Source organism: Carlito syrichta, unplaced genomic scaffold, assembly GCF_000164805.1.
Source record: "Carlito syrichta isolate Samal-C Ts95f unplaced genomic scaffold, Tarsius_syrichta-2.0.1 Scaffold254036, whole genome shotgun sequence".
NCBI classification, from domain to species: domain Eukaryota; kingdom Metazoa; phylum Chordata; class Mammalia; order Primates; family Tarsiidae; genus Carlito; species Carlito syrichta.
Genome location: NW_007198132.1, coordinates 595,923 through 621,718, shown reverse-complemented (window position 1 = coordinate 621,718; position 25,796 = coordinate 595,923). Strand labels below are relative to the sequence as shown.

The 25,796-nt window shown below is 40.3% G+C and overlaps 1 protein-coding gene across 5 annotated transcripts in view; it reads right to left on the bottom strand.

Annotated features, from left to right (window-relative positions):
* The window catches only part of MICU1 (mitochondrial calcium uptake 1), a 198,374-nt gene that overhangs the window by 28,730 nt on the left and 143,848 nt on the right, over window positions 1-25,796 (bottom strand). For all 5 annotated transcript variants that reach the window (XM_008052026.2, XM_008052027.2, XM_021709539.1 and 2 more), the window contains 2 exons: window positions 22,506-22,643; window positions 9,016-9,124 (listed from right to left, as the gene is read on the bottom strand). In XM_008052026.2, coding sequence (XP_008050217.1) covers window positions 9,016-9,124; window positions 22,506-22,643 — 247 coding nt within the window. The remainder of the gene's footprint in view (window positions 1-9,015; window positions 9,125-22,505; window positions 22,644-25,796) is intronic.

Genomic DNA, 25,796 nt, shown 5'->3' with positions numbered 1-25,796 from the left:
AAAAAAAAAAAAAAAAAAAGAAAGAAAGCAAGCCAAAACCCTGACGTTGTACTAGAGATTATAACATATAAGATGAAATGTAAAGGACAACTCTAGCAAAAAGAATGAGGTGATGGTAAATGGAACTATGATCGCAAAGTTCTTACATTTTACTTGGAGTGGTACAATATTAACTCTAAGGAAACCATGAAAAGCTATATTACAATTTCTAGAGAAACCACTAAAGTATAAAATGCTGAAAGACCACTACGAAGGAAACCAAGAGCACAAGCTGATAAGGTCCTTGTGTTCTTTGGCTATGTTCAAGGAACTAAGCCTACATTTCCCTTGTCTCCCCTGACCTTTTAGTTGCATTTCTATGGATAGCCAAGCTGTGCCAAGTCTGGCCCAGAACCTACTCATCCTAAGTGACTGCCTTGATTAGCATAGATGTTAAGATATGCATAGTTTAGTCATTGATACTTACCCTGCTAGTGTGATTTAACTCAGACATTAACATATCCTGCTTCTATGGTTTCCTTTTCCTTTGAGATTTTTACTCTATATGAGAGGCATGCGGTAAAATAAATTGGTTCTCTCTCGCTCTCAGCTACCTGAGAGAGGACCCTCCCAATCCCACGGTTTCTCTGTCTCTTTCTTTTCTCATTCCCTCCCCCAACTCAGGCCCTGATCAGCGGAGGCTGGACCCCCGCACCACTAGACACAACTAGATGCTGCCTAGAAGAGAAATACTTTAAAGACATAGATTAAGCCGGGCTCTGTGGCTCAGCCTGTAATCCCGCGCCTTTGGGAGGCTGAGGTGAGTGGATTGCCTGAGCCCGTGGGTTCGAGACCCGCCTGGGCAACGAGACCTCATCTCTACAATGAATCAAAAAATCAGCCAGGCATGGTAGTGCATGCCTGTAATTCCGGCTACTTGGAAGGCTGAGGCAGAAGGATCGCCGGAGCCCAGCAGGTTGAGGCTGCGGTGGCCGGGAGCGGCCACTGCACTCCAGTCTGGGCAACAGAGTGAGACTCCAACTCAAAAAAAAATAAATAAATAAAGACATAGATTAGCCGGGCTTGGTGGCTCAGCCTGTAATCCCGTGCCTTTGAGAGGCTGAGATGAGTGGATTGCCTGAGACTGTGGGTTCGAGACCCGCCTAGGCAACTTGGTGAGACCCCATCTCTACAATAAATCAAAAATTAGCCGGGCGTGGTAGCACACGCCTGTAGTTCCAGCTACTCGGAAGGCTGAGGCGGAAGGATCGTGGTAGCCGGGAGCGTGCCACTGCACTCCAGTCTGGGTGACACAGTGAGATTCCAACTCAAAAAAAAAAAAAAAAAAGACATAGATTGAAGAATAAAAAATATACACCTTCCAAATAATTAGCACAAGAAAACTGGGTTAACTGTATTAATATCAGGCAAAATAGATGTCAAGAAAAGGCATAGTACTAAAAATAAAGGGGAAACATTTCATAATAGTGAATGGGTCAATTCATCAGGAAAGCATAATAATCATAAGTATATACGTACCTAATACCAGAGCTCATGAAGCAAATACTGACATCAGTTAAAGGAAAAAAATAGATAAACCCATATATCATACTTGGAGATTTTCTTTTTTTGGAGTTGGAGTCTCACTCTGTTGCTCAGACTGGAGTCAAGTAGCATGCTCACGGCCATCCCAGTGTCGACCTACTGGGCTCTGGTGATCATTCTGCCTCAGCCTTCCAAGTAGCCAGAACTACAGACGAGTGCTACCACACCTGGCTAATTTTTTATTTATTGTAGAGACGAGGTCTCGCCAAGTTGCTCAGGCTGAACTCGAACCCGCGGGCTCAGGAAATCCACTCGCATTGGCCTCCCAAAGTGCTGGGATTATAGGCTGAGCCACTGAGCTGGCCCATACTTGTAGATTTTAATACTGCTCTCCCACTAACTGATAGAGCCACTAGACAAAAAAGCCAGTAAAGCTTTTTTCTTTCCGTGCTGATAGCATTCTGGCAAACATGCTGAACATTTCTAAACCCACCGCACTTTCTGTAAGAAATGTGGCAAGCACCAACCCTACAGTGACACAGTACAAGAAGGGCAGGGATTATCTGCATGCTCAGGAAAAGCGTATCATGATAGGAAGAAAAGTGGCTATGGTGGACAGATTAAGCCGATTTTCCAGAAAAAGGCTACAACTACAAAGAAGAGGCTGGGGCCTTCCCAAGTGCTGGGATTACAGGCATGAGCTCAGGGGTTCGAGACCAGCCTAGGCAACTTGGCGCGATATCATCTCTACAGTAAAAAAAAAAGGTAGCCAGGTGTGGTGGTGCACATCTCTGGTTCCAGTTTTTTGGAAGGTTGAAGCAGAAGGATCAACTGAGCCCAGCCGGTTGAGGCTGCGGTAGCCCGTGAGCGTGCCACTACACTCCAGCCTGTGCAATAAGAGTGAGACTCCTACTAAAAAAAAACTACTGACTGGGCACGGTGGCTCACGCCTATAATCACAGCACTTTGGTAGGTTGAGGTGAGAGGATTGCCTGAGCCCACGGGTTCGAGACCAGCCTGGGCAACATAGTGAGCCCTTATCTCTACAATAAAAAAAAAAAAAAAAAATTAGCCAGGTGTGGTGGCACATGCCTGTAGTTCCAGCTATTTGGAAGGTTCAAGCAGAAGGATTACCTGAGTCCAGCAGGTCGAGGCTGTGGTGGCCGTGAACATGCCACTGCCCTCCAGCCTGGGCAACAGAGTGAGAGTGTGGCTCAAAAAAACCCCCCCAAACAAAAAAAACTACAAAGGAGATTGTGCTGAGGCTTATGTGTGCTGAGTCCAACTGCAGATCTAAGAGAAAGCTGGTTATTAAGCGATGCAAGCAGCTGGGCACGTTGGCTCACACCTGTAATCCCAGCATTTTAGGTAGCAGAGGCAAGAAAACTGCCTGAGCCCACAGGTTCGAGACCAACCTGGGCAACTTGGCGAGCCCTTGTCTCTACAATAAGCCAAAAAGTTAGACGGTCATGGTGGCACACACTTGTAGTTCCAGCTTACTTGGAAGGCTGAGGTGGAAGGATTGGCTGAGCCCAGCAGGTGAAGGATGAGGTGGCTGTGAGCTTGCCACTGCACTCCAGCCTGGGTGACAGAGTGTGACTCCAAATCAAAAAAAAAAAAAAAAAAAAAAGAGAAAGAAAGAAAGAATGAAATGCAAGCATTCTGAAGGAGGAGATAAGAACAGAAAGGGCCAAGTGATCCAGTTCTAAGTGTCATATTTTGTTTAATTATGAAGGGAATAAGATCTTGAGGTTATATTCATAAAAAGTCAGTAAAAACAGAGAAGACCTGAGTAACACTATCAAACCTCTTGACCTAATTGACATTTTTAGAATGCTATACCCAAAACTACTGAATACATTCTTTTTAAATGAATATTAAGCATTCATCAAAAAACCAACTATATACTAGATCTTAAAGCAAGTCTCAATACAAAGAATTGAAATTTTTTATAGAGTATGTTCTCTGACCACAATGGAACTAAATTAGAAATAAAAAGGATGTATCTAGAAGGTAACAGAAATATCTGGCAGTTAAACAACATACTTTTAAATAATCCATAAGTCTCCACCTAAGAAATCACAAGGAAAATCAGAAAATATTTCAAACAGGGTGATAATAAAAATATAACATCAAAATTTGTGGGATATAGATAAAGTAGTGTTTAGAGGGAAATTTATAGCTTCAAAAACTTATCTCAGAAAAGAAAGGTAAGGTTTCATCTTATTAAACTTAGGAAAAACAAAGCAAAGCAAAAAAGTAATATAGGCCGGGTTCGGTGGCTCAGCCTATAATCCTAGCACTTTGGGAGGCTGAGGTGAGTGGATTGCCTGAGCCCGTGGGTTCGAGCCCCACCTGGGCAACTTGGTGAGACCTCATCTCTACAATAAATCAAAAACAAGCCTGGCATGGTAGCGCCTGCCTGTAATTCCAGCTACTTGGAAGGCTGAGGCGGAAGGATCGCCGGAGTCCAGGAGGTCGAGGCTGTGGTGGCCGGGAGCATGCCACTGCACTCTAGTCTGGGTGACAGAGTGAGACTCCAACTCAAAAAAAAAGAAGTAATATAAACTGAAAATAAGTGGAAGGAAGGAAATAACAAAGATATGAGCAGAAATCAGCACAACAAACCATAGAGAAAATTAACAAAGTCAAATATTAGTTCTTTGAAAAGATTAACTAAAATGTTAAACCCCTAGGTAGACTGAATAAGAAATTAAAAAGAGAAAGTGGGAGAGAAGACATAATTCACTAATGGTAGGAGTAAAAGGATTTCAGATTTAAAAGACATCAAAAAGCTGACAGTAGAATATTTTTTTTTGAGTTGGAGTCTCACTCTGTCGCCCAGACTGGAGTGCAGTGGCCGCTCCCGGCCACTGCAGCCTCGCCTGCTGGGCTCTGGCGATCCTTCCGCCTCAGCCTTCCGAGTAGCCGGAATTACAGGCATGCGCTACCACACCCAGCTGATTTTTTGATTTATTGTAGAGATGAGGTCTCGTTGCCCAGGCGGGTCTCGAACCCACGGGCTCAGGCAATCCACCCACCTCAGCCTCCCAAAGGCGCGGGATTACGGGCTGAGCCACCGAGCCCGGCTGACAGTGGAATATTATAAACAACTTTATGTCAATAAATTCAATAACTTAGGTGAAATGAGGAATTCCTAAAAAATATAACATAAGATTCATATGCAAAATAAAACACAAACTCTGAATACCTATAGATTTGTTTACAAAATTAAATTATCCACACTTTTTCACAAAGAAAACCCGAGGCCCAGACAGTTTTACTGGTGAATTCTATCAAATAATTCAGAAAGAACAATACCAATCTTACATAAACTCTTTCTAAAAATAGAGGACAAAAAACTCTCTAACTCATTTTATGAGGATAGTATATTCTGGCACAGAAACTGAAAAGACATTACAAAAAAAATTACAGACTAATATTTGTCAATATTTAACAAAATGTTAGGAAATCAAATCTAGCAATATATAAAAAGCCTAATACATCATGACAAAGTTGAGTTTACTTCAGGACTGTAAGAGATAATCAATGCAATCTTCCATATTAAGAGAATAAAGGAGAAAAACCATATAGTCATTTCAATATATATGGATAAGATATTTATAAAAAGTAAGAGCTACTGATAATAAAAACCCTTTTCAAATTAGAAAAAGAAAATAATTGTCTTAATCTGACAACAGACATCTATTAAAAAAATCAAATCTAATATCCAACTTAATGGTGAAATAGCGAATACTTTTCTCCAAAGTTCAAGAAGTCAGGGATTTTACATTGTCACTTCTATTCAACATTATACTGGTGGTATAAGCAAGTGCAATAAGACAAGAAAAAAAGGAATAAATATAAAAGAAATATTGCAGCAGATGACATGTTTAATTACATAGGAAAACCTAAGGAATCTACAAATCAACTAGAAAAAAGCAAATTTAGCACGTTTGCAGAATATAAGATCAATATACAACAATTGATTATATTTTAATACTAGCAGCAAACAATTGGAAAAATAAAAGCAATTCTACTTATAATGGCATCAAAAAACATAAAACTTTTTTTCTTTTGAGTTGGAGTTTCACTCTGTCGCCCAGACTGTAGTGCAGTGGCACACTCCCGGTCACCGCAGCCTTGACCTGCTGGGCTCCAGTGATCCTTCCGCTTCAGCCTTCCAAGTATCTGGAACTACAGGCGCATGCTACCATGCCCGGCTAATTTTTTGATTTACTGTAGAGATGAGGTCTGGCCAAGTTGCCCAGGCGGGTCTCAAACCCATGGGCTCTGGCAATCCACTCACCTCAGCCTCCCAAAGCGCGGGAACATAAAACTTTTAGGAATAAATTTAAGCAAATATATGTGTAAGACCTGTATGCTTAAAACTATAAAACCATGCTCAGAGAAAATGAGACCTAAAAGAATAAAGATATATTTTGCTCATAAATGAGAAGATGCGATATTACTAAATGTCAATCCTCCCAAATTGATCTAATTCCTTTATTGCATAGAAAGTGACAAGATGATTCTAAAATGTGTGTGGAAATACAAAAGACCTAGAACACCAAAAGCAGTCTTGAAAAAGAAGAAACTAGTTGACAGCGTTTACAACAGCTTATATGTCAAAACCTTCTATAAGCTATAGTAATCAAGACAGTGGGCATGAGTGTAAGGATAGACACTTAGATGAAGTAATAGAATAGAGAGTTCAGAAATCCATTTAAAAGGTCAATTGTCTTTGACAAAGATGGCAACACAAAACAATGCAGTACCTTTTCAACAAATAGTGCTAGTACAACAGGATATCCATGTGAAAAAAATAAATCTTAACCTCTACTTCATATCATATATGGAAATTAATTCAGGATGAATCATGTAGTATGCAATTATAAGAGTAAAAACACTAAAGCTTCTAGGAGAAAATATGGAATATCTTCAGTTTGGTGGTAGATACAAGTTTATTAGACAAGGCTCAGCAAACAATAACCAAAAATATAAAAATCTGATAACACTCCATCAAAACAAGAAAACTTCTGCTCATCAAAAGACACCAAGAAAGTAAATCGGCAAGCCACAGCCTAGAAAAAATATTCACAAGCTATATATCTGATGAAGAACTTGTATCTGGAATACATCCTATAATTCCGTAATAAACAGACAAGCAGCCTAGTATAATGGGCAAAAGATCTGAACAGCCACTTCACCAGAGTTATCTGACTGACAAAAACAAAAAAGCTGTTCTGTAGCAGAAGTCATTGGGGAAATACAAATTAAAACTACAGCGAGATGACTTTATACACTCATCAAACACTAAAATTAAAGAAGAATTACTCTACTGTGGACAAAAACATGAAACAACTTGAACTGTAGTTGTACACTGTTGGTGGGAGTGCAAAAAAATACATTGTGAAAAAGGGTATGACAGTTTTTTGTGAACTAAATATTCGTCTTCCCCTGGACCTAATAATTCTAGTCCTAGGTATATATCCAAGAGAAATGAAAACATAAGTATTTAAAAGAGTTGCACAAGAACATTCATAGCAGCTTTACTGAATAGCCATAATTGGAAATTACCAAGGTTTCCATCAACAGAAGACCTTACAAACTGTGCTGTATTCATACAATGGATTACTAGTCATCATTAGAAAGGATTAAATTACTGCCACACACAATACAGATGGGTCTCAAAAACATTTTGCTGAGAGAAACCTTAGAAGTAGTGTATATTGTATAATTCCATTTGTATGAAGTTCTAGAACAAACAAAATTAACTATGGTGGAAAATATATAGAATAAAGGTTGCCTCTTGCTGAGTGGGGGCAGAAAACTATGAAAGGGCATGAGGGAACTTTAAACAAATACTGAACTTTAGTTAATATTCACACTGAAGCCGGGCTCGGTGGCTCAGCCTGTAATCCCGCACCTTTGGGAGGCTGAGGTGAGTGGATTGCCTGAGCCCGCGGGTTCGAGACCCGCCTGGGCAGCGAGACCTCATCTCTACAATAAATCAAAAAAATCAGCCGGGCGTGGTAGCGCATGCCTGTAATTCTGGCTACTTGAAAGGCTGAGGTGGAAGGATCGCCGGAGCCCAGCAGGATGAGGCTGTGGTGACCGGGAGCGGCCACCGCACTCCAGTCTGGGCGACAGAGTGAGACTCCAACTCAAAAAAAAAAAAAAAAAAGTTCACACTGAAGTATTTAGGAGTGAAGTAAATTTACACTGTAACTTACTTTGAATGCATCAAAAATAAGATTGATGATTACTTAGATGAAAATATCATAAATATATGATCAAGCATATATAGCAAAAGTTAAGCTTGATATACGGATATTATTTAAATAATTATTTCAACTGTTCTGAATGTTTAAAAAATTTTATAATACAATGTTGAGGAAAAAGTTGTGCTTTCTTTTTTTTTGTTTTGAGTGGAGTTTCACTCTGTCACCCAGACTGGAGTGCGGTGGCATGCTCTGGTCAGCACAGCCTCACCCTGCTGGGCTCTGGCGATCCTTCCGCCTCAGCCTTCCAAGTAGCCGGAACTACAGGCGCATGCTACCACGCCCAGCTAATTTTTGATTTATTGTAGAGATGAGGGCTCGCCAAGTTGCCCACGCGGGTCTCGAACCCGCAGGCTCAGGCAATCCATTCGCCTTGGCCTCCCAAAGCACTGGGATTATAGGCTGAGCCACTGAGCCTGGCCAAAATTGACTTTCAATTCCTCTGCTCTCTCATATTGCCAGTACAAACTGTAACTGAATTTAGATGAAGTAAGCCAACAGGGTCCCATTATCAGAGTCACAATATTATCTTTTAAAAAAATCTTTAGCCAGGCTCGGTGGCTCAGCCTGTAAAACTGTACCTTTGGGAGGCTGAGGTGAGTGGATTGCCTGAGTCCGCGGGTTTGAGACCCACCTCGGCAACTTGGCGAGACCTTATCTCTACAATAAATCAAAAATCAGCCGGGCGTGGTAGTGCGTGCCTGTAATTCCGGCTACTCGGAAGGCTGAGGCAGAAGGATCGCTGGAGCCCAGCAGGTGGAGGCTGTGGTGGCCGAGAGCGGCCACTGCACTCCAGTCTGGGTGATGGAGTCTAAAAATCTTTAATATAATAAATAAATCAAACCATTCCTTTTCATCAAAGACATCAATTAAAATGCATACTGACTTTAGCTTCACATTATATATGTAATGACTCCGGTTCAGATAAGGGAAATTCTGCAGTTTCATGCACTATGCCTCAGCTTAGAGGCCTATTTCCAAGGCTAATCATTTAAAGATGGGCACTTGCCCCAACTACAGCCTTTAGCACAAGAAAATATATTGCTGAGCTTGGTATCTCAGGGTGAAATGCAAAGCCTAGACAATGTCAATAAATCAAAACAAAAAAAATGCCAAGAAAAACTTACATTTTATTGTTAAGAAGGGACAGTCACTTAACAGATTACAATGTTTATACCTTCAAAAAACCACTTATGAGCTTAATTACCTTTGTCAAGAGATGCTCCAGCCATATGGTAAAAGCTCAAGGCAGTGTCCACATCATTAATATTCTTTAGGAAAGTAAAGAAATTCTCTACTTCCTGGAATGTCAGACCCTGAAAGAAGAGAGACAGTAAGGTAAGGCGGGACCTGCAACAAAAAGCAGCACAATATGTTGAAGACTATTCATGTCTTCAGGTCAGAAATGTCTGCTTACTCATGTCTGTCTGGAAAAGAAACTGAATAAATTAGTCAAGAAATGTCACATTTGTTTACAGTAGGGGAACAGAACTTACCCTAAGAAAGGCAAACTGGCTAATTGCTTCCCTCTCACATGCAAAATCTGACAAAGTTGCTTACAATGACAGTCAAATACCTTTAATAAAAATATTTCTAAGTGTGCTCTCCAATTAGTCACACTACGTATTATGACACTTCCTAAATGGGCCGTGGTTACTCGATATATTATACATCTTAAGAAGTAAGAGACGGGTTCGGTGGCTCAGCCTGTAATCCTGCGCCTTTGGGAGGCTGAGGTGAGTAGATTGCCTGAGCCCATGGGTTCGAGACCCACCTGGGCAGCGAGACCTCATCTCTACAATAAATCAAAAAATTAGCCAGGTGTGGTAGCGCGCGCCTGTAATTCCGGCTACTCGGAAGGCTGAGGCGGAAGGATCGCCAGAGCCCAGCAGGTCAAGGCTGCGGTGGCTGGAAGCGGCCACTGCACTCCAGTCTGGGCGACAGAGTGAGACTCCAACTCAAGAAAAAAAGTAAGATCAGAGTTAGGGCTTCCATTTCAATAGTCTGCTCACAGGCCAGCTAAGCTTTTTGAGGCTTCAGCTAACTAAAGAATCACCAAAGTCAGTGATATACAGGGGAGGGGTTTCAGTATTTAGCAAAACCCAAGCAACGGGGAAGTTGTTCTTTATCTCAATTTAAAAGCTACTAACAAAGCAAATCGCTACTTAACTTTAATCTGATGAAATTCTGTGAATGAAGAAATTCTTTTCAAAAGCTGCTCAAAGATTTGCTGACTTCTAATTCTAATTTCTATGACAGATTAAGAGGAAGTGCTTGTATAAATCGGGGCTACTGGGAATTCCTTTATAGTGAGGAAGATACAGTCCTGTTTGCTTTTTCTCCACTTCTCACACATCATGCCGTGATGGAAATGAATAGTTTCTAAGAAGTGAAAACTCTGGGAAATATCCTAGACATGAATGTTAATACCTTTTAATGAAGCATCAGGTCCTTAATGGATTGTAGATATTCACTGGCTTCTACTTAGAGCTGCTCCTTCTCCTATTTCCACTTCCTCCAACTCCAGAGCCCAGGAACCCACATCAGGAACTTAGTAATATGGAAATCTTTTTTTTTTTCCTGAGTTGGAGTCACATTCCATCGATCAGGTTGGGGTGCGGTGGCACGCTCACGGCCACCGTAGCCTCGACCTGCTGGGTTCAGGTGATCCTTATGTTTCGTGTGCCACCACGCCCAGCTAATTTTTCTTGATTTTATTGTAGAGATGAGGTCTTACCAAGTTGCCCAGGCTGGTTTCGAACCCTTGGGATCAGGCAATTCTCTCGCCTTGGCCTTCCAAAGTGCTGGGATTATAGGAGTGAGCCACTGTGCCTGGCCATAAGGAAATCTTAATACAGATAATCTATAGTTCTTCCTGGTACTCTCCAAACTGGGTCAATGTATCTTTCTCATCTCATCAGTAAAACTGACAGCTAAAATACTGTTTGTATCATTATACCACATACTCTTTTACACTTTTTCCCCTTAGAATTACAGAACTTCAAATTTATAATGGAATATAATGACCATATAGAAAGGTGCATTAAATGTAAATATACAACTTAACAAACTTGCAAAAATGAGCACCCATAAAACCTCCATTCAGGTCAAGGAACAGACTTATCAAGCATTCCAGAAGCTTCCTCCCATTCCCTTCAACATATCTCTTTTCAATCATAAGCCCAAACCCCAGTACCACCCTCAATGAGAATAATCACTATTTTGACTTATAGGGGCTTTATTTCTTATTTATTTACTTAAGAGTTGTGGGGTTCAGGTGAGGGTTGCCTACAAAAGTATGCTGCATGCAGGTGAAATTTGGGCTTCTAGCTGGCCCTCTTTCTCCTTGGTAGTGGACCAGGTATCCTTTGTGCACCCTTAAATAGAAATAGTAGTTTAATTTTTGTCTATTTTTGAACTGTATAAATGGAATCATGCAGTAGGAATTCTGTTATATATGGCATCTAAGATTTGTTCATGTTTGTATATATCTGTAGTTCATTCATTTGTATTGCTTTAAAGTAATCCAGTATGTGAATATGCCACACTTTATTTATTCATTCTATTTGTGCTATTTCCAGTTTTTGGCAATTATGAACAGTGGTGCATCTGTACCTAACTTTTTTTTTTGGTAGGAACAGGGTCTCACTATGTTGCCTCAGCTGCTCTCACACTTCTGGTCTCAAGCAATCCTCCTGCCTTGGCATCTGTACTTAAGCTTCCATTAAAACATTTGTCAAGTACCTACTATGTACCAAGTGCCATAATTTTTGGCAGTGAACTGGAAGGCCTATATTATACACTTTTCCTCTAATTTGAAGTCATTCTCTTGGCCTTCACTTAGAGTATCCAGAGTTAGGATTCCTTTTAAAGGCTGAGTAATATTCTACTGTACATATAAACCACATTCTGTTTGACCATTCATCCATTAATGGACAGTCGGGTTGTTTCCATCTTTACATGCCTTTTGATGGAGGGGAAAGGAAGAGGGTATCAATGTATCTATCGACAAGCAGTCATGTTATAGTACCTGTACTTCTAATCCAGTGGGATTCTCCTCTATAAGAAATCCTTACTGGATGGCTGCACAACAATGTAATGTACTTAATGCCACTCAATTTAAAAATGTTTAAAATTATAAATTGTATGTTATGTATATTTTATTTTTATTGTTTTATTTTTTGAGTTGGAGTCTCACTCTGTCGCCTAGGCTGGAGTGCAGTAGCTCACAGTCACCACAGCCTTGATCTGCTGGGCTCAGGTGATCCTTTTGCCTCAGGCTTCCATGTAGCTGGAACTACAGGCACTGTCACCACGCCCGGCTAATTTTTTGATTTATTGTAGAGACGAGGTCTTGCCAAGTTGCCCGGGCTGGTCTCAAACCCGTGGGCTCACACAGTCCCCTCACTTCAGCCTCCCAAAGTGCTGGGATTATAGGCATGAGCCACAGAGCCTGGCCTGCTATGTTTATTTATTTATTTATTTTGAAAGCAGGATTTATTGAGAGAACAGAAAAGCTCCCACAGTGAGAGGGGACCTGAGGGGGTTGCCCTGCTATGTGTATTTTAACACACACATATACACACACCATGGTAAAACTTTTTTACTTTTGTTATTAAGATATGGATTCCTGAAGGGGGTGGATAGTCATGGGGCTGAGTTATTGAAAGAGTTTTTGAGGCTGAAAGATTATTCATAACTTAAAAATTCCTAAAACAGAAAAGGCATGGCAGAGAAAATGTTTCTTACTCTGATAGAAAACCTCCAAACACTGTGAAACATTAAACACTATAGTTTAAGACCAGTGTGCTTATGCTGAGAATTATTTGAGCACAGCGAGGGGGAACAATCTTTACGAATTGGCTACTCATTTGATGGTTTAGCAAAACAGTAGAGTACAAATCACATTATGGAACTATTAAATCTAAATACATAACACTTTACCTTTATCACATAGATATAAAAAAATGTTTATTAAGCACTAATCACTCAGCTCTATGCTAAGCTCAGTAAGGGAAAGGCCTTGGACAAAGGCCTTGGTTTTATGGCACTTATAATTTAGACAGACCTCCTTAAAGAAAAGATTATGTTAGTCACAAAATTCTTATTTCTTCGTAACTACTTTAGTAAAAAATCTAGAGGACTATTAGAATAAAGCTAGAGCAAGACTATAACCTGAGCTTTGTGGCTGGTAAAGTGGAAAGTGAAAGGACATGCTTATTGCAAGTTGAGCTGTTTAGAGCAGAAGGCTATAGTTTATGCACAGTCTATTGGCAGGGACTTGAGCTGCAGACAGAGTGGTCAAAAGGAACAATCTTTCTCTTAGATTTTGCGTTAAAGGGATTTTGACATACTGTAGGGGGAAGGTTGAACAGTTATCCTGTGATCAACTGTTCAACAAACTGGTTATTTATCTTTGGAAAGATGAACATATATAAAACTGGGTTCTAGGTGACTAAAATAAAGATTGATAGTAGTTTGTGGAGGATAGGGACACTTCTTTAGGTTGTTAAAAATGAATTTAACATTAGAAAGTTGTTAAGCAAGCAAAAGGAATTGTCTTTCAAAACTAAAAGCAGCCAATAAGACTTTCAGAAGAAAATACAGGGCCAGGTGTGATGGCTCATGCCTGTAATCCCAATGCTCTGGGAGGCTGAGGCAGGAGGATCACTTGAGGCCAGGAGTTTCAGACCTGCCTGGGCAACACAATGAGACCTCGTCTTTACAAAACATAAAAAAATTAGCCAAGTGTGGTGGTGCATGCCTAATGTGTCAGCTATTTGGGAGGCTGAGGTAGAAGGATTGCCAGAGCCCAGGAGGTCGAGGCTGTGGTGAGCCATGATCAAGCCATTGTAGGCCAGTATGGGTAACAGAGTAAGACCCTGATTAAAAATACACATTAAAAAAAAAAGAAAATATAGGCAAAAATCTTCATAACTTTGAGTGAGGCAAGAGTTCTTAGATGAACCCCAAAGCAGAATTCATAAAGAAAAAACTAGCAAGTTAGGCCTCACCAGAACTTAAAAACTATGTTTCAAAATACTGAGAAACTAAACAAAACACATGCTGGAAAAAAAAAAACAGTGAAAATCATAAAGGCCAGGCGCAGTAGCTCATGGCTATAATCCCAGCACTTTGGGAGGTCAAGGTAAGAGGATTGCCTGAGCCCATGGGTTCAAGACCAGCCTGAGCAACTTGGTGAGTCCCCATCTCTACAATAAATTAAAAAATTAGCCAGGTGTGGTGGTGTGTGCCTGTAGTTCCAGCTACTTGGAAGGCTGAGGCAGAAGGATCGCCTGAGCTCAGCATGTTGAGGCTGCGGTGGCTGTGAGTGTGCCACTGCACTCCAGCCTGGGCGATGGAGTGAGACTCCAACTCAAAAAAAAAAAAAAAAAGAAAAGAAAAAGAAAAAGATTAGACATTTTGCCAAACAAGATATATGAATGGCTATTAAGTACAAGAAACAATGTTAGTCATTAGGGAAATGCAAATTAAAACTATGATGATATACCACTATACACCAATTAGAATAACTACAATAAAAAAGTCAAGCATTGACAAGGATGTAGAGAAACTGGAACCCTCATACATTTATGTGGAATTGTAAAATGGTTCAGCTACTTTGGAAAACAGTTTGGTAGTTTCTCAAAAGGTTAAACACAAATTTACCATACAACCCAGTCATTTCATTTGTAAGAGTTTTCTAGAGAAATGAAAACATAGGCCCATATAAGGACTTGCACGCAAATATTCATAGCAGCTTTATCCACAATAACTCCAAAAAGGAAACAATCTAAATGTCCATCAACTGGTGAACGGATATACAAAACACAGTATATTCAAATAATGAAATACTATTTGCTATTCTACAATAAAAAGAAATAAACTATTAATATAAGCACATACATGAACAAGCCTTAAAAACATTATGCTAAATAAAAGAAGTCAAACACAAAAGATTATATTATAATGTGATTGCATTTATATGAAATGTTCAGAAAAGGCAACAGAGACACAAAGCTGATTTATGATTGCCTGGGGCTAGGGCAGAAATTAGGACTGAAAACCAGTATGAGGGATCTTTTGGGGGTGATACAAATGTTCTAAAACTGGATGGCAGTGATGACTGTATAACTGTAAATTCACTACAAATCAATGAACTGTACAGTTAAAATGAGTGACCTTTACGGTATTTACATTATACCTCAATAAAGTAGTTTCAAAAAAAAAAGCAGAATAGAAAAGAAAAATTTGGCTTCCTCTGGAGTTATCTAGAAATCAGATATCCAGTGCTGAGAGCCCACGGATGAGTGCAAGCACACTGTAATAGATGGTTCCCTTGCTCTGTCTTTTAATCAGTCACAGCAAATCCATCTGCTAGGAACCAATACAATTGCCCATGTTCCCTCTATGGCCCCTGAAAAGATAGAACAGTCTCCTTTCTTCTTCCTTATATTCCATAACTCTCACTAATCTTATCAATCTAGACTCTGGCTCAATCTCCTGCTTAGTTTAAAACATTTTTTTAATTAATATTTTTGGTATTAGGTAATATATGAACACAGTTTGAAATGTTACTAAGTAATTCTTTCTCCTCTAGTCTCCTTATCAATTTATTGGTACTTTCAGGGGTATTACCATGCTTGTCCTGCTCTAATAAAGCATCTTCCTACTGTAAACCTCAAACTTCTCTTCAACTGCTGCCTGGTAGCAGGGGAATTACATCATTTCCATTATTTACATTTCTACAAGATTTTACTCTTTCTGGATTACCAGTTTCCTCATATTTTCATACCTCCTATGTTTATCCCAGTGATTTCCCACTGTCAAGTGGGTAAATCCCCAAGGGCTTAAGGTCCTCTACAATCTGTTTCTATAACTCACCTTTCTAGCTATCTTCCTAAGAACCTAACACTAGAGCCTGGCAACACTGGTTTCTTGTATCCTCAAAATGTTATGCTTATTCAAACTATGGAGAAAAAGGAAAAGAAACAGGATAATTAGAAAGAGTATGGACTCTAGAATAAGATAGTCCAGGCTTTGAATTCAGATGCCACCTCTTAATACAGTGTATGATCTCAGGCAAACAACTAAACTCAGAAGACTACTATCATTCATCTGAAAAATAAGACTTTTTTTTTTTTTTTTTTGAGTTGGAGTCTCACTCTGTCGCCCAGACTGGAGTGCAGTGGCCACTCCCGGCCACCACAGCCTCGACCTGGTGGGCTCCGGCGATCCTTCCGCATAAGCCTTCCGAGTAGCCAGAATTACAGGCATGTGCTACCACGCCTGGCTGATTTTGATTTATTGTAGAGATGAGGTCTCGCCAAGTTGTCCAGGCGGGTCTCCAACCCACAGGCTCAGGCAATCCACTCACTTCAGCCTTCCAAAGCACGGGATTACAGGCTGAGCCACCGAGCCTGGCTGAAAAATGAGACTTCTATATACCAAGTTGGATTGTTGTGAGAGTAGCGGAGAAGATATGTAACATGTCTAGGGTAGAAGGCACTTAGCAAGTGGCAGGTAGAAGTCCTTAGTAAACTAGTGGGCTCATTACTACAGAACTAGTGGTAATGAATTTAACCTATTAAGTCCTGAAACAGCTGGGTGTGGTGGCTCAAGCCTGTAATCCCTGTATTTTGGGAGGCCGAGGTGAGAGGACTGCCTGATCCCAGGGGTTTGAGACAAGCCTGGGCAACTTGGTGAGACCTCGTCTCTACAATAAATCAAAAAAATAAGCTGGGTGTGGTGGCGTGCACACATAGTTCCAGCTACTTGGAAGACTAAGCCCAGCAGGTCGAGGCTGTGGAGGCCGTGAACATTGCACTGTACTCCAGCCTAGGCAACAGAATGAGACTCTGACTCAAAAAAAAAAAAAATTCTGAAATAGACTCTTTTCTCTGGCATTAGTAGAATCTTGAGGGACAGGAAATGAGAAAGGGTGAGGTATATGAAACTCAATTGTTGGAGGAAAAAAACAAGAAAATAATAAAGGGAAAACCCATGAAACTAAGTATCTTAATAGTAATTCACAGCTTCATATGCCTTTGGAGGAAGTAAAGGTTTCAAAGCTAATTGATTAAAAAAAAAGTTCATCAGTAGAGTTCTAGTCTTTCCAGCTTTATGTATACATTTCATGTGCTATATACTACATAGTGACATTGGTGGGCACCTAATAATTGGAGTTAATGAGTTTTATAAGGACTATACTAGCAATGTTTCTATACTCTGACATTCAACAGATGACTAATGTGGTTCAACTCTCAAATATCTAAGAATAAATGAATAAGAAGTGCTCATATAATATACAGGAAACAGCAAAAGCACATGTCTTTATAATCTCTGCTTGTCAAAGTCCTTAAGGCCAAGTTCAAACTGTACTTCCTCCAAGAAATCTTACTCTTTCTTGGCTCTAATCCTTCTCTAATCCTTCTTAGTGTTCCAAAAAGATCTCACGCCTTTAATAGAGTACTCAACAAATTGATCATTTCATTTCTTTTTTCTTTTTTTGAGTTGGAGTCTCACTCTGCTGCCCAGGCTATAGTGCAGTGGGATGATCATGGCTCACCACAGCTTTTACCTCCTGGGCTCAGGTGATCTTTTCATCTTAGCCTCCTGAGTAGCTGGGACTACAGGCATGTGCCACCACACCTCGCTAATTTAAAAAAAAAATTTTTCTTTTTTGTTGTAGAGATGAGGTCTCGCTATGTTGCCTAGACTGATCTCGAACTCCTGGGCTCACGCAATCCTCCTGCTTTGGCTTCCCAAAATACTGAGATTATAGGCATGAGCCACTGCACCTGGCCTGATCATTGCATTTGATATGCAATTACCTACTCATTTACTCATTATACAGAGGACATGCAAGGACGAGTAAGGTGTCACTCTCAAGAAGCTCAAAGCTAAATAAGTTGCCTTGCTTTATATTTATTTGTTCAAAATCTGTCTCCTTCTACTAGGAATGTTAAGTTCTAGGAGGCAGAAAATGTTTTGCTCACTCTGCATTCCCAATATTTAGAAGAGTACTTGGTGGCCCGGTGTGGCAGCTCAAGTCCGTAATCCCAGCACTTTGGGAGGCCAAGATGAGGAAATTGCCTGAGCCCATGGGTTCGAGAACAGCCTGGGCAACTTGGCAAGACCTCGTCTCTACAATAAATCAAAAAATTAGGCGGGCATGGTAGTGTGTACCTATAGTCCCAGCTACTTGGAAGGCTGAGGCAGAAGGAACGCCTGAGTCTAGCAGGTTGATGCTGGGGTGGCTGTGAGCATGCCAATGCGCTCTAACCTGGGTGATGGAGTGAGACTCCAACTCAAAAAAAAAAGAGGAAAAGTACTTGGCACAGAGGAGGTGCTCAATAAATACTGAGTATAAACGTGAATGGGAAATTATATAGTTCTTGGCATACATTATTTTTCTTTTACTGGACTATTACAGACTATTAACTATATATATATATTAATAGTTCTTAAGGATAGGGGGTGATATCTGTCATAGCACCTGGCTTAGTGTCTTGCACATAGAAATACCTGCCACTGAATTAAACTGTGATTTTCAATTATATTCCTGTATCAATAAATTTCTTACTCATAAACATAGCGGATCATCACTGTGAATTATATTTATGAAGTGTCAGTAAATTATTTGTTAAACAAAAACATGGTGGTTGTCAGAGCATCAACAGACGAATTCTTCCCAGGCATGACAGGTTCCCCAATTCTTCAAGCTTTACTCGGGAATAAAACAGCTAGAGACACTGATGGAACAGACACTCCAGAGCAGTGGCTCACAAGCTTAGCTGCACATAGAATCATGTGAGAAGCCTTTAAGAAACACTTCCGGAAATTCTCATCCAGAGGGCAAAAAAAGAAAAGAAAAGAAAAAAAAAAGAAACACTGATGACACATGAACCCACCCTTCTGATTTAATTGGTTTGAAGAGGGCCTCTACAACCATATTTCTTAAAAATTCCCTAAGTGATCCTATTGTAGAAAAGCACTGCTTTAGAGGAAGAGTATAGTTAGAAACAGGACTTTGGTATAAAAAAGACAAGATGTGGAATAGGAGGCCTTGGATTTTAGATCAGACTCTGAGTGGTCATTAACTTCTCTTTCTGTCTCTGTATTCTCAAAGGCACAATATCTAACAAGGCTGTTAGAAAGACAGAAAGGGAAAAATGGCTGAGAAGCATTGCATAGACAATAAGTATATGCAAAAATTTAATACCACCACTAGGACCGTCAATCCTTTAGGTCTGGTTTGATACGTTGTACAGAACCCCACACAAAAACTGATTAATGTGAGCCAAATGAAATTTACATTTTCATGTAAACAAATTCAAAGTAGGATAAAAGAAGCAATGGAAAAGCAGATGGTGATTCCCCTTTAATGGGAAATGGTCCTAGGGAGATGGACTGGTAACCTTAGGAGCAAAGGGCCTTCAATAACTCTCATTTTAGTTAATTGCATGTTCACAAACTATTTAATCAACACGAAAGGACAATCAATCTTAATCTTGTTGCTAAAGCAAGCTGGAAACTCTGGTCCAGAAGTAATTTAGTATCTTCAATTTTCATCATCTGACAAAATTTGTCCTTTCACTTCAGATCTCTTTTGCAAGGTATTCTAGTTCCAAATTAACTCCTACCAAAGTAAAATACTCTATTCCTTCAAAGAAGACATCTCCAACATCAAATTCATTGCTTTAAATATAAATTAATAATGAAATATTAATTTGCCTATCATGATAGGCAATCAATTTAAGGTCAAATCAATGTCTGGATCAATTTTTTCTTTTCCTTTTTTGTGCCATCCAGAAAACTGTGAAAGACCAACCTCTAAAGTCTAGTCAAAATGAAGGAGTGTTTCTGAATGCAAACACTATATACTTCCAGCATAGGGGCTAAAAAATCCACCGATATATTTGTAATTAATTTTTTTTTAATTTTTAAATTTTTAGTAGAAATGGAATCTTACTATGTGGCCCAGGCTGGTCTCAGACTCCTGGCCTCAAGCTATCCTCCTGCCACAGTCTCTCAAAGTGCTAGGACAATAGGCATGACCACTGTGCTTGGCATGAAATCAATTTTTGAAATTATAATTTCCAACAGATATGAGCTGGATACTGGATAGTAGTGTAAAAGTGTTCTCTGGGAGAGAAATATTTTTCTCTGTCACTTTTCATTAATGATGAATTTTCCCAACAGCCAAGAGATACCTGCTGTGTGAAAACGGTGGACTGAGTTCAGAGAAGCTGACACTTTCTCTCAAAGCCCAGCCTGCCCTCATTTGCAGCCCAAGGTCTGGTTCAGAGGTCCTTTCAACTTTTCAACATCTGAGACAAGAAGGGCTTTCTACTAACTCAGGGCAATGCTATTCATGCAAGATTTCTTGCATAGACTAATTAAGAAAACTAGGACAAACACTGGCAAGCCTATTTCTTATTTTCAGTACTGAGCCTTTAAAACTCCTGGGCTCAAGCCTTGGCCTCCCAAAATGGGATTACAGGTATGAGACGCTGTGCCTGGAAGCCTGACTTCTTAACGGGTCTCTGCTTCAGTTTGTTGGTCTCATCTCCAGATGCCGGCTCAGTTTTACCATTTGCCGTTTTCCTGCTCCAGGGCAGCTAGTGCTGAAGGGTGTCAGAGAGCAGTGTTGATTAGTGTTACCACAAATCCATCTCAATGCTGCTCAAAAAACTCTAAGTCATCTCTTCCTAAATTCTCTAATAGCCTTATTATCAGTCTTTTTGCCTCTATGCTTGCTTTTTTCCCAAACTATTTTTTCATAAGACATCCAGGGTCATCTCTTTAAGTGTACATACAACCAATGTCATTTCATTGCTCACAACTCCTTAATAGCTTCCCAGTGAACTGTGAATAAACTCCAAACTCCCTTCATCCCTACAAGGTCCTGCATGTTCTGGTCCTCATCTCCCTCTCTGAGCTCATCTCAGGCTATTCTCCTTCTTGCTTGGTATGCTCTAACCACTAGTCCCCTTTCAGTTCTTCACATATGCCAGGTTTGTCTTTTCTGCCTGTTATGGACTGAATATTTGTGCCCCCCTTTCATTCATGTGTTGAAGCAACAGTCCCCTGTGGTGCTGTATGGGGCCTTAGCAGAAACAGGGTTAAATTGTTGGGTCACAAGGGTAGGGGTTGTAATCTGATAAGATTAGTGGTTTTTTTTTTTTTGAGTTGGAGCCTCACTCTTGTTGCCCAGGCTGGAGTGCAGTGGCAAGCTCATAGCCACCACAACCTCGGCCTGTTGTGCTCACGTGATCCTTCCACCTCAGCCTCCCAGGAACTACAGATGCACACCACCACGTCTAGCTAAGGATTAGTGTTCTTAAAAGAAATACCAGGCCGGGCGTGGTGGCTCAGCCTGTAATCCCAGCACTTTGAGAGGGGAGGTAAATGGACTGCCTGAGTCCGCAGGTTCGAGACCCGCCTGGGCAACTTGACGAGACCTCATCTCTACAACAAATCAAAAATTAGCCGGGCGTGGTAGCGCACACCTGTAGTTCCAGCTACTTGGAAGGCTGAGGCGGAAGGATCGCCGGAGCACAGCAGGTCGAGGCTGTAGTGGCCGGGAGCGGCCATTGCATTCCGGTCTGGGTGACAGTGTGAGACTCCAACTCAAAAAAAAAAAAAAAAAAAGAAATACCAAAAAGCTTTTACTCTCTTCATGTGCATACACCTGAGGAGGGCACATTGAAAAAGTGCCTATCTGCAAGGCAGGAAGAGAGCTCTCAGAAACCAAACAGCCTGACACCTTGATCATAGATGTCTAGAACTGTGAGAAAATACATTTCTCTTGTTAAAGCTACTCAGTCTGTGGTACTTGGTTGTAGCAGTGCAAGCAGACTAAAATACTGCCTCAGAGACTGGCATGCATAATGTCCCTCTGTCCAGAGCCTCTTCTTCCTTCTTCCACCTCTTCTGCCTCTCTTCTCTTCCTCTACTTCCGTGATTTTCATCTAATATGCTTTCCAACTGGACCACTCCAGTGAAACAGCTCTCTCAAAGGTCATCAATTGTTGTCATTTCACCAAAATCAGTGGATAATATCTTTATCTTACTGGGCCCTCTCTGTTACATGTGACACTGTAGATCTCTCACTTCTTGAACCTGCTACTTCCATGGCTTTGATTTGACCACTCTCTCTAGGTATTTCTCTAACCAATTCATCTAGATTTTTCTTAAACTGCTTAAATGTTAGTGTTCCAGTGGATTCTATCTTTGGCTCACAGTTCTTTTCTGCATAATACCCTCCTTGGGCAATCTCATTCATTATCATGGTTTTAACTCTAAAAGTGTGTGGTGATTCTAAAATTTATCTCAGACCACTGGGGTCCAGCTGCCTGCCGATCACCTCTACTTGGATAGTCAACAGACATCTTAAATTCAAGATGTCCACAATGGAACTCTTTATCTTCCCATCTAAACCAGTCTCTCCTTTAATATTCTCAATCTCAGACCAAGGTGCCATCCTTTGCCTGAACAAGAAACATGAGATTATTCTGGATGCTCTCCTCTTCCTTACCTGCTGCTCATTTCTTTTCTCCCTTTGGACCTCAGGTAGCAGAGATGAACTAGTTGTAATGCTTAGTTTGTGACACACTCTGGTCATTATGTTAGAACCTCTGCAATAATCATGTTTCCATGGTTTATTTTCCGCCTCCAGTCTAAGCTACCTACCTTTCCCTCTTTGAAGTGCTTCTTGAGCTGCTTCTGCATGGCAGTCAGCTTCTTGGACTGCACTCCACTGTAGGCCAGCAGCATGCCACCAAACTGCCTCTCAGTAATTCTCCCATCCACAGGGTCATGGCGTTCAAACTGGGAGGGAAACAGAAAGAGCATTGTCGGAGTCAAATGGGAAATATTTTCACGTGGAATGTAGAATAATCAACTGTGTTACAGAGTAGAAAACAGCTGATGGCTGGGATTGTACTTTTGAGCTACAATTCTCAGCAAGGTCTGAAAAAACTAAGACAAAGAAAATCTAGCTTCTTATCCCAGCTCTGCCACTATGACTTCACGAAAGTCACCCAACTGCCTGCTGTGGGCCTCATTCCCTCACAGATAAAGAACTGCTATAGTATTTTATATACCTCACAGATCAGAAGTATCCTTGTAGAAATAAAGACAAATTTAAAGCTCCATACAAATTTATGCCATTATTAGTAATATGTACTCTCTGGATCATCCATGTTCCTACTCCTCAAAGACTCAAAACCTAATTATTATAAATTTATGTCGTATGTAAAGTCCTATCTGTTCCTCAGTCTGTACTTAATATTGTTATATACTCAGACCTTTAAGAATTTCAAAGAAGTAATGCATTTTAAAGTTTTCCCCAAAATAGTAATCAAATATTAGGACATCAACAGAGCTTGGGGAAAAAAATGCATAAATTATAGGAGGTCTTCATTAGACTTGCTCAACATAAAGCTACTGAAAAATTGGTCAGTAAAAAGGTTAAGTTCAAGTAAAAAGGTTATAAAAGACCTCTAGCTAATCTAAGTGATATCAGAAAATTAATATTTTCATTTAAAAATAGAGACAAGGCCGAACTCGGAGGTTCAACCTGTAATCCCAGAACTTTGGGAGGCCGAGGCAAGTAGATTGCCTGAGCCTGCGGGTTCGAGACAAGCCTGGGCAACTTGGCGAGACCTTGTCTTTACAATAAATCAAAAATTAGCCGGGCATCGTAGTGCAAGCCTATAGTTCCGGCTACTTGGAAGGCTGAGGTGAAGTATCGCTGGAGCCCAGCAGGTTGACACTGGGGTGACCGTGAGAGTGCTACTGGGCAACAGAGTGAGACTCCAACTCAAAAAAAAAAAAAAAAATAGAGACAAGAAAGTTATTTACAAGGGTACTGGCACAATGAACATTTGTATATCTAACCCCTAACTGTACCCCACAATTTTAAAATAAAAAAAATATAATTAAAACAAAGAAAGTTATTTCAATCCCAGTTGGCATGTTAATGATATTTACAAATTAGTAAATAATAAAAGGGCTAAAGATGAGCCTAGCAACCAGTTGGAAAGCAACATGATTTGAAGATGGTGAAATTCCTCTGTGGTTATATTAGAAAATAAGTTATAGGGAAATTTTCAGATTCCTATATGGCAAGGCATAAGCTTATTCTCCTAAAAGGAATATACACAGATATAAGATGTTGCTAAGTAAGGTTATGCCAGCAAGCATTTCCTGAATATCTGTTAGTTGTCTAGTACTGTGTTGGTCACTGTGGGGTATAGGAAAGAAGGAGAAAATGCAATATCTGTCTTTATGGGCTTCATTTGAATCTAGTAGACAGACAAGACTTACATATGAGGCACTAAAGAAGAAAGTCAAGAGTGAATTCTTTAAGTTCTCATTTCCTCAGTTAGCTTGGTAAGTCCTTAATTTGTTTCCTCACTGGTAAGATTATGCCAGTGAGTGAGACACAAGAACTATATCTTAATAACAGCAACCGTTTTACTGAGCATGTACTATGAGCCAGGTACCTCACCCATATATTCTTTAATTTAATCACCATAACAGTCTATGGAGCAGCTATTATCAGCTTCACTTTGCAGATGAGAAAATTGAGGTAACATGTAGCTACATGAGACAGAGCTGGGATTCAAATCCAGACCTTTTTGAGTCCAAAGACTGTCTCTCAACATCATTTCCTATTTCTGAGCAGTAGTACATACACATCCTGTAGTATAGCACTGTTGTTTTAAAAAAACTTATACAGTCACAGAGCTTAGTCATATTTAAGTGAGAAACAAAACTATTTCCAAAGACGTCAACATCATCAATACAAAGGGAATGCCTCTTTTTCAACTCAATATTTCATGTTTGTCATATCATCACTTCTATAGAGCTGATTAATTTTTTGACAATACCAAAAGTTTTAGGGATTCAATTTAAGCTTGATTTATGGCTCAATTTACCATCCTGAAACAAAATGGAGGACAGGCAAAATTTTCTAAATGGGTATACTTTTTGCAATGCTTAAATCAGATTTCCAGTGAAGTCGGACACCTGGGCAAAAGTTTATCTATGAGCTTCTTCAGGACAAAAGCTGTGCTCCTTGCTCTCAAGGCCAGCCTTTAACAATTTAGAACATTCATTCTACCCTTATCTGAAAGATTTCACACCTCTGGGGCAAGCCCATATGTTTGAATTAGATGAGTTTTCAGCTCAATCTCACAAGATAGATTCGTGGCTGAAATGTTTCTTGTTTATAAAATCGGCATCAGAGCAGCTTGCTCAAAGCTTATGAAAGGGCCTCTGTTCTCTGTTCTCCACAGAGGCACAAAGCTTCACTCCTGTTATGTTTCAAAGACAGTAAAGACAATTTCCAGTGGAGATCCCCAAGTAGCAATTCTAACGCTCAGATTAGCATTTTTATTAATGTTCCTTGAAAATTCAGACTTGTCTTTTGGTAATGGGTTTTATTATTATTTTACTTTGTGGTTGGAACCTGAAAGGGCTTAAAAATCATAAACTTTAGCCAGGCTCGGTGGTTCAGCCTGTAATCTCACGCCTTTGGGAGGCTGAGGTGAGTGGACTGCCCGAGACCGTGGGTTTGAGACCCACCTGGGCAACTTGGCGAGACCTCATCTCTACAATAAATCAAAATCAGCCGGGCGTGGTAGCACGCGCCTGTAGTTCCAGCTATTTGAAGGCTGAGGCGGAAGGATCGCCGGAGCCCAGCAGGTCAAGGCTGCGGTGGCTGGGAGCAGGCACTGCACTCCAGTCTGGGTAACAGAGTGAGACTTCAACTCAAAAAAAAAATCATAAACTTTGGCTTGTCCATGTCATATGGCACTCTTCAAAGCTTACTACTTCAGCTCTGTAATCTGATTTTGGGTAGCATCTCTCTATTTAGGTTTTTAGACTAGTTTGAGGCAAGACTACCTTGTTTCTAAGGTCTTCAACATGGCTGGAAGGATCCACAAGTCTCACTCTGTCGCCCAGACTGGAGTG